Source organism: Rhinopithecus roxellana, chromosome 1 (genome assembly GCF_007565055.1).
Source record: "Rhinopithecus roxellana isolate Shanxi Qingling chromosome 1, ASM756505v1, whole genome shotgun sequence".
NCBI lineage: Eukaryota > Metazoa > Chordata > Mammalia > Primates > Cercopithecidae > Rhinopithecus > Rhinopithecus roxellana.
Window position 1 is genome coordinate 114,913,139 of NC_044549.1, and position 14,663 is coordinate 114,927,801.

The window sequence follows — 14,663 nt, forward strand, 5'->3', positions numbered from 1 at the left end:
GAAGAAAACTTCCACAGAGAAATACACATTCCAGATGGGTTTAATTATCCCTCATTTGGAATGTGCGAAGCTGAGGTTAATCATATTTCTCTACAAGTTACAGCTCCCTTCCGTTTTTTACCAGCCATGCAATGATAAAAGATAACCACTAGCAGGCGCTAAGAGCTTACTCCTTGGCCCAAACTTTGCTCTCAATGTGGGTTTTTGATGCTTGCCAGCAGTCACATCTGCCTCGTGATGTGCATTTGTGCTCTAACTGAATAGCATTTTAGTTTAACTATTTTTAGGTGTAAATGGTAGAAGAACAGTTAACCAAGACTTTTCCTTTGTTTAGTTCACACCTGGGTTTTAGGGCCTTACAGGCCCTAATCCCCTAATCCCCCCCTTCAAATACCTTTGAATAAGAATAAGATGAAGGAACGAACTTATGCTCAAGCCATAGAGCATATGACTTGTCTTACATTTTTTTATAATGGAAAAAAACATTGGACTTAGGGATAGAAGGCCTGAAATCAGGTCTCAGCTATACTTTCCTAGTTCTGATATGTACTGTAGAAATGTGAAGCGATGGCATGGCAGAGTTTGCTGAGAAAAAATTAACTGAGAAAACCTTTGTCTGGATGGTCTGGGGACCAATCATTGACATTTATCTGGTGATTAGACATTTATCTGGTGATTATTAGGGTGATTAGACCTTGAGAGGACTCTTACAACTGAAAGGTACCTGAGATTGTGCAAACCCAGAATATCAGTTTAGTAGTTGTGCTGCATGGGAAGTCAGGTCTTAATCACAAAGAGGGTTTGGGAGGAGAGACACAGCCAAGCAATGTAGATGTTTTTTTTTTTTTTTTTTTTTTTTTTTTTTGAGACAGAGTTTGCTCTTGTTGCCCAGGCTGGAGTGCAATGGTGCGATCTTGGCTCACCGCCACCTCTGCCTCCTGGGTTCAAGCGATTCTCCTGCCTCAGCCTCCCGAGTAGCTGGGATTACAGGCATGCGCCACCATGCCTGCCTAATTTTGTATATATACATATATATTGAGATGGAGTCTGCTCTTGTCGCCCAGGCTGGAGTGCAATGGCACGATCTCGGGCTCACTGCAAACCTCCACCTCCCAGGTTCAAAAGCGATTCTTCTGCCTCAGCCTCCTGAGTAGCTGGGACTACAGGCGCCTGCCAGCATGCCCGGCTAATTAATCTATCTATCTATCTATCATCTATCTATCTATCTATCTATCTATCTATCTATCTATCTATCTATCTATATTTTAGTAGAGACGGGGTTTCACCATGTTGGTCAGACTGATCTCAAACTCCTGACCTCGTGATCCGCCCGCCTTGGTCTCCCAAAGTGCTGGGATTACAGGCGTGAGCCACTGTGCCCGGCCCCAATGTGGATGATTTTAGCAAAAATCTCAGCTGAGATAGCTTGAGGGACTCCCCACCCTACAGAGCCTTGCTAATGGCACTGCATCCTCAGAGTCTGTGAGCCACAGACTCTGAAAATAGTCAAGGATTCCCATTGCGTCTCTCTGCCTCTTGGCCTCCAGTTCTCTTTGCTTCCACGGTTTCCTGCCTTCCTTTGAAGGGACAAGCCCTCTCTTTACCTGGGCAAATGAATTCAAACAGGTTACATCTTGTGGCCTCCTCAAGTGGCCTTTTGTACATCTATGCCGGAATGGATTAGACAACTGGCTTTACAATTTCTTTCATTGGATAATGATAATAATAACCTAATTATTTAGCTTGTATCTCTACCAAAGGCACTCCCATTTCCAATTGATCTATGCTGCCTATAAATCATTCTAACAGTGTCTAATGTGAATGAGTGTCCAGCAGTGCTGGGCACTATGCTGAGTACTTCGTATAAATTATCTCACTTGATCCTCACCTTACCCTAAGGGAGCATTTACTATCTCACTTTGTACATGAAGAACCTGAGAGTCACGTAGGTGAAGGGCCAGCTCAAGTGGTGAAGACAGAATGTGAACCTAGGAGGTCCCAGTCCAAGACACCAAAAAAAATCTGGTAATTTTTTTTTTTTTTTAAACCATTTAGTGCCTGAGTTCTGAAATCTGGCTTTACAAACACTATGTGTATGTAACCTGTGGATGATCTGGGCATTATCGAATTCTGATTGGTTGAAGTTTCATGGTTCCAATGTCAAATTCTAATGGAGGCATAAGAGTGCAGATTTCATGAGGGCTTTTCCAGTAAGTTAATGTTGCTTGGGTTTTATGTTTTATGTTGTACTTAGCATAAAAGCCATTTTTAAAAAGTGTTATAAGGAAATATCTGAAAACATTCAGTCCATAGACCCTGGTGATAAAACGTCCCCCACACACAGTGGCTCACTCGGAACATACTCCTATGGAATAGTTTCCACAAATCAAACTCATATGAATATAGGGAGGATACATAAGAATGCAAAATCAGGCCAAGCGTGCTGGCTTACGCCTATAATCCCAGCACTTTGGGAGGCCAAGGCAGGTGGATTGCTTGGGCACAGGAGTTCAAGACCAGCCTGGGCAACATAGTGAGAACTTCTCTTTACTACTAATAAAAAAAATTAGCTGGGCATGGTGACTCATGCCTGTAGTCTTAGCTACTCAGGAAGCTGAGGTGGGAGGATCATTTGAGTCCTGGGGTTCAAGGCTACGGTGAGCCATGATCACGCCATTGAACTGTACCCGGGGTGACACAGTGAGATCTTGTCTCAAACAACAACAACAACGACAATGTTCTGAAGCATCACATTAGCCAGGGATTTCTGAACACTTATTTTGTACCAAATGTTACTTTAAGTTCTGCATCTGTATGATTAGGTTAGGTACAAAAGCAATCATGGTTTTTTGCCATTATGTTTAATACTTTTGCACCAACCTAATAACTCACAGAATAATAAAAAAGCCTATGAGGTAAGTACAGTTTTCATCCTCATTTTACAAATGAGAAAAGGAGGCCAAGAATGATAAAGTCACTTTGTCCCACAGCCGGAAAGTAATGGAGCCAAGATTTGAACTTGGGCAGTTGACCTGCGTTCTTAGTCACCGTGCTTCCTGGGTGATTACTGTGACCCTTGTACTTGACACTCTGCTATCAATTACAAGAGCCATTTCTGTGTGCGCACTTGATTTCCTTGGGGTCTCCAGGGAAATGTAATTGTCTCCTCAAGTCCAGGCTTTCCTAGAAGACATGGTGATTGCACTGATAACCAGCGTTAGGGCTGGCTTTGGGAAAGCTCAGTACCTGTGATTTATGGTTCTATCTTAGATTTTAGAATGCTGAGCAGGAAGTTTTTGTGCTTGCTGAAATCCTCACACGTTTAAGTCTCATGATTGGTGAGGAGGCAGTGGTCCAAGGGAATGGATCCAAGGAAATAATAAGATAAGCCAAATGTTTCAAAGGGAGTGAAAACTGTTGAATGTAAATACAGCTCAAGGAGGACTTCCCTATCTGAATAAAAAGGTGCAGATAATGGGGCCTATTTGTATGCATGGTGGCTTAATGATGTTGATGGTGATGATGATAGCTTTCTACTATCAGAGTGCTCATTCTGGGCTAGGCAGTTTTCTCAGTGGGGTACAGATATTAATTTATTTACAGTGAGCCAGAGAAGTCCGCTGTAGCTTTTAATGCATCTGAAATGGGACACATGAACCCTTTAGGAATTTTTAGACTGATAATCAGGACAGTTTCCCAGAAATGGTTCATGAAAGGGATGAGATGGGCCCATGGTGTCTACCCCTTCCTAGCTGTGTGAACTTGGGCAACTTAACCTTCTCGTGCTGTTTCTCTATGGCTAGTGACTGTAATTTTGTTGTTGTTGTTGTTTACTTTTGAGACGGTGTCTCAGTCACCCAAGCTGGAGTGCAGTGGCTCAATCTTGGCTCACTGCAATCTCCTTCAAGTTATTCTCCTGCCTCAGCCTCCCAAATAGCTGGGATTACAGGCATGCACCACCATGCCCGGCTACTTTTTATATTTTTTGTAGAGATGGGGTTTCACCATGTTGGTCAGGCTGGTCTCGAACTCCTGACCTTAGGTGATCCGCCCACCTCGGCCTCCCAAAGTGCTGGGATTACAGGTGTGAGCCACCACGCCCGGCCTAGTATGTGTAATTGACAATTGTTCCTACCTTAAAGGCTGTTATGAGAATTAAATGAGCTAATGCATGTAAAATGCATCTGCATAATATATAACACAGCTCGATAAATGTGAGTTGCTATTGTTGCCACCATTACCATGGCCACGTTTGCCGTTGATGATGTTCAACCACTGAAAAGCATCGTTTTCTTTCTTCTAGTAACTGTGTGTACTGAATGCTTCGCATCTGTCCCTACGGCACTTTTCAGGCTGTCACAATCCTGGGTCGTCGGAGGACTGTACCGAGCGCCCTTGCAGTGCTCGCAGCAGGGAAGAAGGAGCGAGCAGGGAGGAACTGAGGAGGGTCGGAGCGGAAGGGAGACTCAGAGACTGAGAGGAGAGAGGGGCTTATAAGAAGAGAAACCAGTCGCAGCAAAACAGAACTCTCGACAAACGCACGCCCTCTTTGCGCTTTACGTTTCTTTGGACCTGGATGGAATTCTCTTACTTTGCATCGCGGGACTGCGCTGCGGACCGGGCGAGGCGGCCCAATGGCCCCCCTGGGGTTGCTCTGCTCCCCTTCACACTCCCCTCCCGGCCCCGCCCCGCGATTGGCCGGCGCGCCCCGGGGCTGCCGCCGATTGGTGTTCGCCGGCCGGAGCCGCGGGGCTTAAAGAGGGGGCGGGGGCGCGCTGCCCAGCAGCTCTGCTATCCCCGCCGTGAGCCCTTAGCCGCTGAGCTCGCAGCCTCCCGCGCCAACCTCCGCCTCCAGTGTCCCGCCTCGGGCCGTCGCCCTCCAGCGACTCGCGAGCGTGGGAGACGTACCTGGGCAGGCACTGTCCAGCCCGGACCCAGGCACAGCCGTGAGGGGCGAGGCACGGGGACGAACTGGCGCCCACCATGGTAGCCACGTGCCTGCAGGTGGTGGGCTTCGTCACGAGCTTCGTGGGCTGGATCGGCGTCATCGTGACCACCTCCACCAATGACTGGGTGGTGACCTGCGGCTACACCATCCCCACCTGTCGCAAGCTGGACGAGCTGGGCTCCAAGGGGCTGTGGGCCGACTGCGTCATGGCCACGGGGCTGTACCACTGCAAGCCCCTGGTGGACATCCTCATCCTGCCGGGTAAGGACACGAGCTTGGCGGCGGCTCCCCAATCCTTATCCTCTGGGTAAAGAGCGGGATATTAGACGGCGGTCACAGAGACATTTTGGGGGCTTAAAGACCTTTGGGTTCGTTTTTGACATCCCTAGTCCCACATTGTTGTAGAAGAATTAGGCAGCCCCGAACTTAACTTCTCTAGGCCTCAGTATTCTTATTTGGAATTTGGGGTAAAGTGGCATTGTGGCCGGTGGTAACACTGGCCGAGTCACCTTGAGAATGAACAAACCGGAATATATAATAGGAACTGAGTCCGTATTAATTACTGCGGCCCCAGCCCGCATCCTTCCACCGTCCGCTTCCCAAAGTGCTTCCCGCTCCCGCCCGGCCTTCCCCGGGGCGCCGAGCCTTCGCGTTAGATTCCGCCCGCAGAGGTGAGAAGGAGCGTGTAACACAAGCGGACAGGAGAATCGAACCGGCTTAGGCTGAGTTTTCCGGTCCTCATAGGATGGGCGAAGCGCCCCATTCAGGTTAGAGCCCTCCTAGCTCTGTCCGCCCAGCCGCTGAGCGATTCACGTCCAAGGCGCTCTGGGCTGCTTGGTTTGGGAAATGACAGGTTGATTCCCGCACGTGCCCAGGCCATCTCCGCTGCCCCCGCCCCTGCTGTGGGCGCGTCCGACCGCGGGGCTGCGGTGACGCCGGCTCCCGCACCGCGCCGCTGGGTTGGATAGGGACGAGCAGGGGCTCCTCGGAGGGCGGACTCCACTGGGGAGACACGGAGCGCTCCGCCGAGGGTCGCTCGCCGCCACCCCGCCAGCGTGCCTCAGAGTGGAAAGGGGAGCTAAAAATTGACAGCCTAACGCGGGCCAGGGGCCACATCTTCACATGTGTCCTGTGGAAACGTTCTGGGCGACAGTCTCAATTCAGATTCAAACCACGAGCCAGCTGGGCAATGGCGAGGTCGGGGGCACCCCCTTGGTTTTCTGCTGGAATCTCTGTCCTGCCCCAAAGGCATGTCCTTGTCCCGGTCTCTACAAGGTGGGCTTCTGCCCCCCAGCCTTCGTGGATTGTGCTCACTTAAAGGATTTTCCCGGTTTCCTCAAGATGGGGAGAAACTTGTCCCTGAAAGCCGCCAGTCAGATAAAAGACTCTGCTCGCCCCTTAAGCCTCCTCCAAGCACCCCCTATTTCCAGTCCTCGCAGTCGGAATCTGAATCCCTCCTTCCTCCTCGCTGCCTAGTCCTTGGCTCTTATCCCCACAAAGGCACATTTTATCTTGTTTTTTGTTGATTGTTCGTGAGTGAAGTTCTCCCACTACGTTTTAAATTCCTTGAAGATAGAGATGGCGTCCTGTTAATTCTCTTTGCTTCCTCTTCTGGACCTGGCATGGCCTCTGGCACACAATAGCTGTGGGCAGTGCTTGCCTGGCTTGCCTTACACTATCCTTTACTTCATTTTGAACTTTCAGAAGGCCAGAGGTCAACGAACCCAGATCTAGACTCAGCTTTGGCTAATGCTGGTGTTGGCAGGCCCAGGCCAGCCTCCGGGATCCAGGACTCACAATCTGGGTGACGGGGGACAAATTGCTAGCATCAGGGAACCACGGTTGTCTTCTTTTGAAAAAGTTAAAATCAGATCAACCACCCATCTTTCACGATTATTTGAGGATTAATGAGATAAGAAATGTAATCTCTTTTGAGATAGTAGATGCTTCATGAATGGTAGCTGTAGTATTTTACTAAAAGCTGGGCATGGTATTTGTAGGGATCTTTGAAGCATAAAATTACCTTTGCTTCCTTCTCCTGAAATTAACTTTACTGAGCATTCAGTGCCAAGTGGTTTGTTTTCAGAGAACAAAGGCTGTCCTCCAGAGGGGAGTGCATATTGGGGGAGTGGGGGGCGGTGCTAGTCCTTCCTGCCTTCCCCCTCCGTCACACTTTGGGTGGAGGCAGTAACAGTCCTCAGTCCCCATCTTTTGGTGTCCGGACATGGCCTTGGCACTGTAGCATGTGGACAGCCAGTGCCGTGGATTTCAGAACCTGCATTGCCAGTTGACTGCCTCCTTTGTGTGGGTGCCGGCTCTCTACAAGCCGCAGGGGCAGATGGCTGGGTCAGGGGATGGGCCTCAGACTTCCTGGAGCTCCTTTCTGGAGATCTTCAAGTCAGTAGATACTTGACTGATTATCTTTAATTCTGAAGGAGCTGAGATGGGCAGTGCTGGAAGAGGGCCCTTGTGAAGTCCGAATTCTGGTAAAATGTACCTTGCTAAGAGACAGCGTTGAAATTAGGACTTTGCACGTGAGGGTCCTGGTGTGTGAGGCGGATGCCGGGCTAGTTTAGTTTCCTGGCTTTGCTATGAACTCTGCCTCACCCAGGCCACTAGTACTAGTTCCTTCTGAGCAAAAAAGGGAGAGTAATAAATGCGCCCCCCCCCCCTTTTTTAAGAGGAGGGAGAGTTTTAATGAGAAACATTACATTTAAAAGTGAAACAAATTTGTCTATGAAATTCTCCCAGTGTCTTGTCAGAGTTATTCTAAATAAATATGACACATATTGTAATCTGTTTCTTAATAAAGTTTTTACTTGGCATTTTACTTGACAGGATAAAGTTCATGTAGTTTTTCTCTACACTTCTGTTTTTCAGTTCTCTTTTTTTTTTTTGAGGCGGAGTCTCGCTCTGTCGCCCGGGCTGGAGTGCAGTGGCTGGATCTCAGCTCACTGCAAGCTCCGCCTCCCGGGTTTACCGCCATTCTCCTGCCTCAGCCTCCGAGTAGCTGGGACTACAGGCGCCCGCCACCTTGCCCAGCTAGTTTTTTGTATTTTTTAGTAGAGACGGGGTTCCTTGATTCGCAATTGTTTCCATGATCTGTTGTGGGCACTGTGTTAACTCCATGAATACCAAGGCAGGTGTCTGCCATCCAGGAACCCTGAGGGCTGGAGAGATGCCTTTTAAGCAATGATGGACAGCTGGGGAAGGATGCCCAGGGTACTGTGGGGGAGGCAGATGGCACCCAACCATTTAGGGGCAGGATCCATGAGGACAGCCTCTGGGGAGACAGCAAAGAGAGGAAGCCTGAATTTTAGCTTAATCTGGGTTAGGGCCACAGCCAATGTGAATGAAAGCACATGGTTAGGAGAAAATCACCTAGGACAACCTGGAGATGAAAGCACTGCACTGAGACGGACAAGAGCACCAATGATAACAATTAACCTTTTTTGAGGATTTGGTATAGGCACCGTTTTAAGCACTGCATAAATTAACTAATGTAATCTTCAGTAGAATTCTGTTAGAGAGATGCAGGTACTATTACATTATTATCAATACTTTATTTATTTATTTATTTATTTATTTTGAGAAAGAGTCTCGTTCTGTCACCCAGGCTGGAGTGCAGTGGCTCTATCTCAGCTCACTGCAACCTCCACCTCCCAGGTTCAAGTGATTCTCCTGCCTCAGCCTCCCCGAGTAACTGGGACTACAGGCGTACACCACCACACCAGGCTAATTTTTGTATTTTTAGTAGAGATAGAGTTTTGCCATGTTGGCCAGGCTGGTCTTGAACTCCTGACCTCAGAGGATTCACCTGCCTTGGCTTCCCAAAGTGCTGGGATTGTAGGTGTGAGCCACCGTGCCTGGCCTATTGTTACTTTATAGATGTGGAAAATAAGACATCATGGTTAAGTAACTTGCCCAGGGTCAGACAAGTAGAGCTATCAATAGCAGACTGGAACCAATAGAGGCCCTCACAGAATGATTCTTGGGAGATTTGAGTTTTCATCTGAACTTTCTCATGGGGATGTAATAATGTAAATGGACTCTTGGCCCCTCCATCCCGGAAACTTGGCCAAGTGGCCTAAACCAGGGGTCCCCATTTAGTCTCTCCAGCCTCCTTTTTTCTTGCTGAGTTGTTTTAAAAGTTGAAAAGTGCTTAGTGACCTTGGACAATACTAGCACCTTCTAAGTCCTGGAATGGGCCAAGAGGGAGGAAGGGAGATGGTGCTGAATTCCCCTAAGGCAGGACTCAGGAAGCAAGAGAACCCCGTGGTCTAACCTTTCCCATCTGCTCTCTTGTTCCCAGGCTACGTGCAGGCCTGCCGTGCCCTGATGATTGCTGCCTCAGTCCTGGGTCTGCCAGCCATTTTACTGCTGCTGACTGTTCTTCCCTGCATCCGGATGGGCCATGAGCCCGGTGTGGCTAAGTACAGGCGGGCCCAGCTGGCTGGTGTTTTGCTCATTCTGCTGGGTAAGACAGCTTTCTCAATGGTACCCCACCTATGAGGGAGCCTGATGAATCTCAGATCTTGTGGTTGCTGCTTCTCAAGTTCAAGAGAAATGTGAAGGGAAGCCAAGTGAACCCAGTGGGGGATGGACCCCCACAATCTGTATCCCTTTGTATTTTATGGGCAGTTTACATAGAGGGCTAAGTAATGTCTCTGGGAGTCACTGAACATGAAGATAAGTTTAAAAAGAGAAAGAGAAAGAGGATTTTGAAGGTAGGAAATACCTAAGGGAAAGACCTGAAAGACGGAAGCCTTCCAGTCTTCACAGTGGAATCCTTTTTGAACACCTATGCCCAGGTCCCACAGCAGATCAATTGAATCAGAATTTTCTGGGCATCAGGCCAGGCAAAGATATTTTTTGAAAGCTTCCCAGGTGATGCTTATGTGCAGGCAAGACTGAGAAACTCAGTTAATAAAGAAGGAGGCCGAGGTGGGCGGATCACCTGAGGTTGGAAGTTCGAGACCAGCCTGGCCAACATGGTGAGACCCCATCTCTACTAAAAATACAAAAATTAGCCAGGTATAGTGGTGCATGCCTGTAATCCCAGCTACTCGATAAGGGGCTGAGGCAGAAGAATCATTTGAACCCAGGAGGCAGAGGTTGCGGTGAGCTTAGATCGCTCTACCGCATTCCAGCCTGGGTGACAGAGTGCAACTCCAAAAAAAAAAAAAAAAAAAAAAAAAAAAAAAAAAGAAAGAAAAAAGTAAAGAGGAAGGCAAGAGAAAGTCAGGAGTTGAGGGTGGTTAGACCACCAGGTGATGGCTCCATCCTTTAACTCAGCAAGCCTTCCTTGAGCATATGGGCCAGGCACCATGGTAGGTACTGGGGTCACTGGGAAAATAGGCCATCTTGCTTTGAGTGTACTTGAACACCTCAATAGAATATGGTATGTATTCATGTAGAAAAGGTATACAGGCTGTGCATACACATAGGAAGACACCTAACCCGGACTGGATGAGTTTCCAGAGCAGAAGAACCCAGCAATAAGCCCTGAGACTTGAAGAGAAGGTGGGCTGGTCATGAATTGAGGGGAGGGACAGTCCAGGGACAGGAAACGGCCTGTGCTCATTTGGTTTTGCTGATTATACCTGCACATAGAGGGCTTCATTTAACAACCTGTGGAGGGTCCTTCTAGCTCTATTCTCGTCAGTGATTTCATTTCTCTCCATTTTTATCCCCTCAGATGCTAGTTTTATCAGCACATTCTAAATCCTAATAGACGATATGAATTTTAAGAACAACAACTCTTGTTGCAAAGTGCACGTATCAGTGAGAAGAAATTAGACTGGGTATGGGTTAGATATAAATCATGTTCTTCTGAAACAAGGAGTTCATACCCCCAGATTGGCATAGCAGATGATGAATTTGAGGGGTAAGAATAGGCATCAGGATTCTGTGTGGGTTGACGCCACTTAGTGGTGGGTACCTCCCATCTGGAGGCCTCACACTCACAATGACACCAGTAAGGTGAGGGGACATGGAGGGGGGCACCATTTTCCAGGATTGCAAAGGGACGGAGGTTTGCAGGTTCTTGTGAAGCCACAGGTGTATGTGTGTGTGTGTGTGTGTTTATGTGTTAACAGGAGTGAAAAGACCACTGTAATTTCCAGAGAAAAATCTGAATGTGGAAATTTTGGTTCCAGCCACAAAGAATTTGTGTGCCAGTATCACACGGAACACACATCAGCATCCGGTGCTTTATCTGACTTACAGGGGCCCCCTCTTGCCCTGCTCTATGGAGGTCAGATCTGTGTGTCCAACTCCTTTCCAACAGGAAAGTCAAAGCTCACAAGTAAACTGGGTTTGCAGCATCCAGGTGAAACCCTTCTCCTAGACACTTGCTGTTTGTTACTTTCCTCACATTCTCACAGAAGTCCCAGAAGGTTCTCCTGGGCTCTGAGGATGGCAGAGCCAAAAGATGGGTCCGTTGTATTGGGTGCTCATGTTTAGAAATTCTGGCCTTCCGTATGAGTGTCCAGGTATCCGCAAGTAAGAGAACACACTAAAACAAACACACAAACCCTGGAAAAATAGAGGGATAAAAGCAAAGTATACATAGATAGCTTTAAAAAAAACTACCCTAAAAGCAGCCGGTAGGTTTGAAACTTCCTAGCTGAATTTGTTTTCTTTGTCTCCTAAAAGTGGTTAATGTAGATAGTCAGAATCACAGAGGAAGAAATGAGGTGGGACTGGGGAGTGGGTGAGTGCCTCAGTCCTTGTTTGCCTGTCTGGAGTGAAACTATGGGGGAGGCAGGACATTGAGGGATCTGACCCCACCCAAGGAGGCTGCCCGTTTCCGGACACTCACTGGAGTCCCCTCATTTGCACTTTTATGGCCTTGCATTTCCGATATTGTCTGCCTGCTTTGCTCCTATCAGGATTTATTTCTCAGTGGGTCACCACTGCCTTTGGGTTGGATGTTGTTTTCACTGAACGAGCTAGCTCTGGAAATGTAAAGCTCATTGTCTCAGCGTGGCACCTGCTGATCTCCTCTAGGTCTTCTCACCACGGAGCCCCAAGTGCCTTGTTTCCCCTGTTGGCAGTGGTGGGAGGAGCACGGGGAGTGAAGGCTCCCTTTGTGTTCCTCTGGACTGTTTTCTGCCACTCCCTCAGAGAAGCCAGCACTAGGCCTGGGCAGGGTCCTCAGGGTCACTGAATGGGGCTGGGCGAAAACCTCATTCGACTAAAGAAGATGAGGCATCCCCTGGCGTTCAGGGGCCTGGGAACTGGACACAGTATCACAGCTAGTCCTGGTATGGGAACTGTGAACACTGCTAATTAAAATCTGTTTTTTCTGACACTGAAAATCTGTCATTATTTTTGTGAAACCTTAAAAAAATTATGTGTGTTGTACAGCGTTATCTTCTCAGCAGTTACATTTAATGGTGTGAGGATTTGGTTCCTGCTGTGGAGGAAGAAATAGGAGCCAGTTGTTTCTAAAGCCAGATGAGTAGCGCAGGAGCAGCAGGCTCTCAGATCTGTGGTGGATTTGAGGCCAATCTGTTTGTGGCTTTTCAAGAGTTCCTGCCAAGGCAGGAGGTGCCTATGCCCTGAATTGTTTGATCTTATCAGTTGGAATCAGATCCAACTGTGCTGAATCTGGAATCTACTACTTTCTGGCTGTGTGAACTAGGGCAGTTCCTTAATGTCTCTGGTCCCTTCCATAAAATGGGAACAATAACGCCTGCTTCTCAAGTTAGTAAAAACAGTGAAGTGATGTGTGAAATTATTTAGCATAGGATCTGGCACATAGTAAGTGCTCAATAAATGGTTGCTATTATTTTTGTTATTGTTGGTTAGCTGGTTAAAAAATACCCAGAGAGCAGCTGGGTATTCTTCCAATCATGTCTAATTTCCTTATTTTTATTTTTTTGTTTTTTGAGATGGAGCTTTGCTCTGTTGCTCAGGCTAGAGTACAGTGGCACAATCTTGGCTCACTGCAACTTCTGCCACGCGGGTTCAAGCGATTCTCCTGCCTCAGGCTCCTGACTAGCTGGGATTACTGGCATGTGCCACCATGCCTGGCTAATTTTTGTATTTTTTGTAGAGATGGAGTTTCACCATATTGGGCAGGCTGCTCTCAAACTCCTGAGCTGTAAGCCACCGCACCCGGCCAAGAAGGTCTTTTAAGAACATTTTTATTGTGGAAAATATCAGACCTATGTAAAATTAGAGGAATAGTATAATAAACCCCCGTGAACCCAACCTCCTCAACAGTGATCAACTTATGACTATAATACATGCTTCATCTTTCCACTTCTCCATTTCTTCCAGTCTTTAGATTTTTTAAAGGAAATCTTAGCATATCAAGGAAGTATTTTTTGTTTTTTGTTTTTGCTATTACTAATGTAAGAAGTCAAAATAATTTAAATGACTTTAATGAAAATTTTGCTTTGTGTTAGAAATTGTTCTTTGGAAAGTTCTTTCAGGGTTGGGCGTGGTGACTCACACCTGTAATCCCAGCATTTTGGGAGGCTGAGGTGGGTGGATCACCTGAGGTCAGGAGTTCGAAACCAGCCTGACAACATGGAGAAACGCTGTCTCTACTTAAAATATAAAATTAGCTGGGCATGGTGGCACACGCCTGCATTCCCAGCCAGTCGGGAGGCTGAGGCAGGAGAATTACCTGAACCCAGGAGGCAGAGGTTGCAGTGAGCTGAGATTGCATCATTGCACTCCAGCCTGGGCAACAAGAGTGAAACTCCGTCTCAAAAAACAGAAAACAAAAAAACCAACCAAAAAACACAAAATACAAAAATTAGCCAGGTATGGCAGGTGCCTGTAATCCCAGCTACTTGGGAGGCTGAGGCACAAGAATTGCTTGAACCCACGTGGTGGAGTTTGTAGTGAGCTGAGATCATGCCACTGCACTCCAGCCTGGGCAACAGAGTGAGACCGTCTCAAAAAAAAAAAAAAAAAAAAAAAAGGCCTTTCAGTGGAAAGTGACAAAGCTTGAGAAAAGGTTCATTGGGGCTAGGCGTGGTATTTCACGCCTGTAATCTAGCACTTTGGAAGGGCAACATGGGCAGATTGCTTGAGCCCAGGAGTTCGAGACCAGCCTGGCCAACATGGCAAAACCCCATCTCTACTAAAAATACAAAAGTTAGGCCAGCCTGGTGGTATGCACCTGTGATCCAGCTACTCAGGAGGCTGAGGATCGATGCTCAGGAGAACGAGGCTGCAGTGAGTTGAGATTGCACCACTGCCCTCCAGCCTGGGTGACAGAGACCCTATCTAAAAAAAAAAGAAAAAAAAAGTAGGTTTATTGGAAGGAGGAAGAAATGTCAGTGCCCACTGATCTTGTCTTTCTCTGTCTCTTTGTCTGTCTGTCTGTCTGTCTCTCAGTTGTTACCTCCAAAGTCAAACACACCTGTATTGATTTTTTTTTAACTTTGTTTGTTTAACTCCATGTATTACCATGTGTCATCTCATCTCTAAAGAGATTAAAAGCCACACTTACATTTCCTTGCTTTAAAATGGACTTCTCAAATATTCTCCGTTTGGTCATGTCACCATCATTCTTAGTTTTTAACAAGGCATATCTTATCAATTAAATAATGTATTGTATTGCATTATTTGAAACTTGTTCTCAAAAGAGGCAAACAATTTTATTCTTTGAAGAGCAAGGAATCCTACTTAGGAGAGGACCAGGTTTAGATATATCTGTCTTTACATAGTGAAGCTTTCTTCTCCCTTCCCT

General features: G+C 47.1%; 1 protein-coding gene across 1 annotated transcript; it reads left to right on the forward strand.

Moving 5' to 3' along the window:
• The first annotated feature begins 4,757 nt into the window (after nt 1–4,757).
• On the forward strand, nt 4,758–12,119 carry LOC115899636 (claudin-11-like). The gene is made up of 4 exons (XM_030937664.1): nt 4,758–5,209; nt 9,261–9,445; nt 11,335–11,452; nt 11,842–12,119. Exons 1-4 carry the CDS (start codon nt 4,984–4,986, stop codon nt 12,117–12,119), a joined length of 807 nt encoding a protein of 268 aa, XP_030793524.1. The 5' UTR covers nt 4,758–4,983.
• The last annotated feature ends 2,544 nt before the right edge of the window (nt 12,120–14,663 follow it).

Excerpts from the sequence above, each read along its gene's own strand:
- LOC115899636 (XM_030937664.1), top strand. The coding sequence starts at position 4,984 with ATGGTAGCCACGTGCCTGCAGGTGGTGGGCTTCGTCACGAGCTTCGTG. Across the intron at positions 5,210-9,260 it reads GGACATCCTCATCCTGCCGG|GCTACGTGCAGGCCTGCCGT; the intron begins GTAAGGACACGA and ends TCTTGTTCCCAG. Across the intron at positions 9,446-11,334 it reads GTAAGACAGCTTTCTCAATG|AAGTCCCAGAAGGTTCTCCT; the intron begins GTACCCCACCTA and ends ACATTCTCACAG.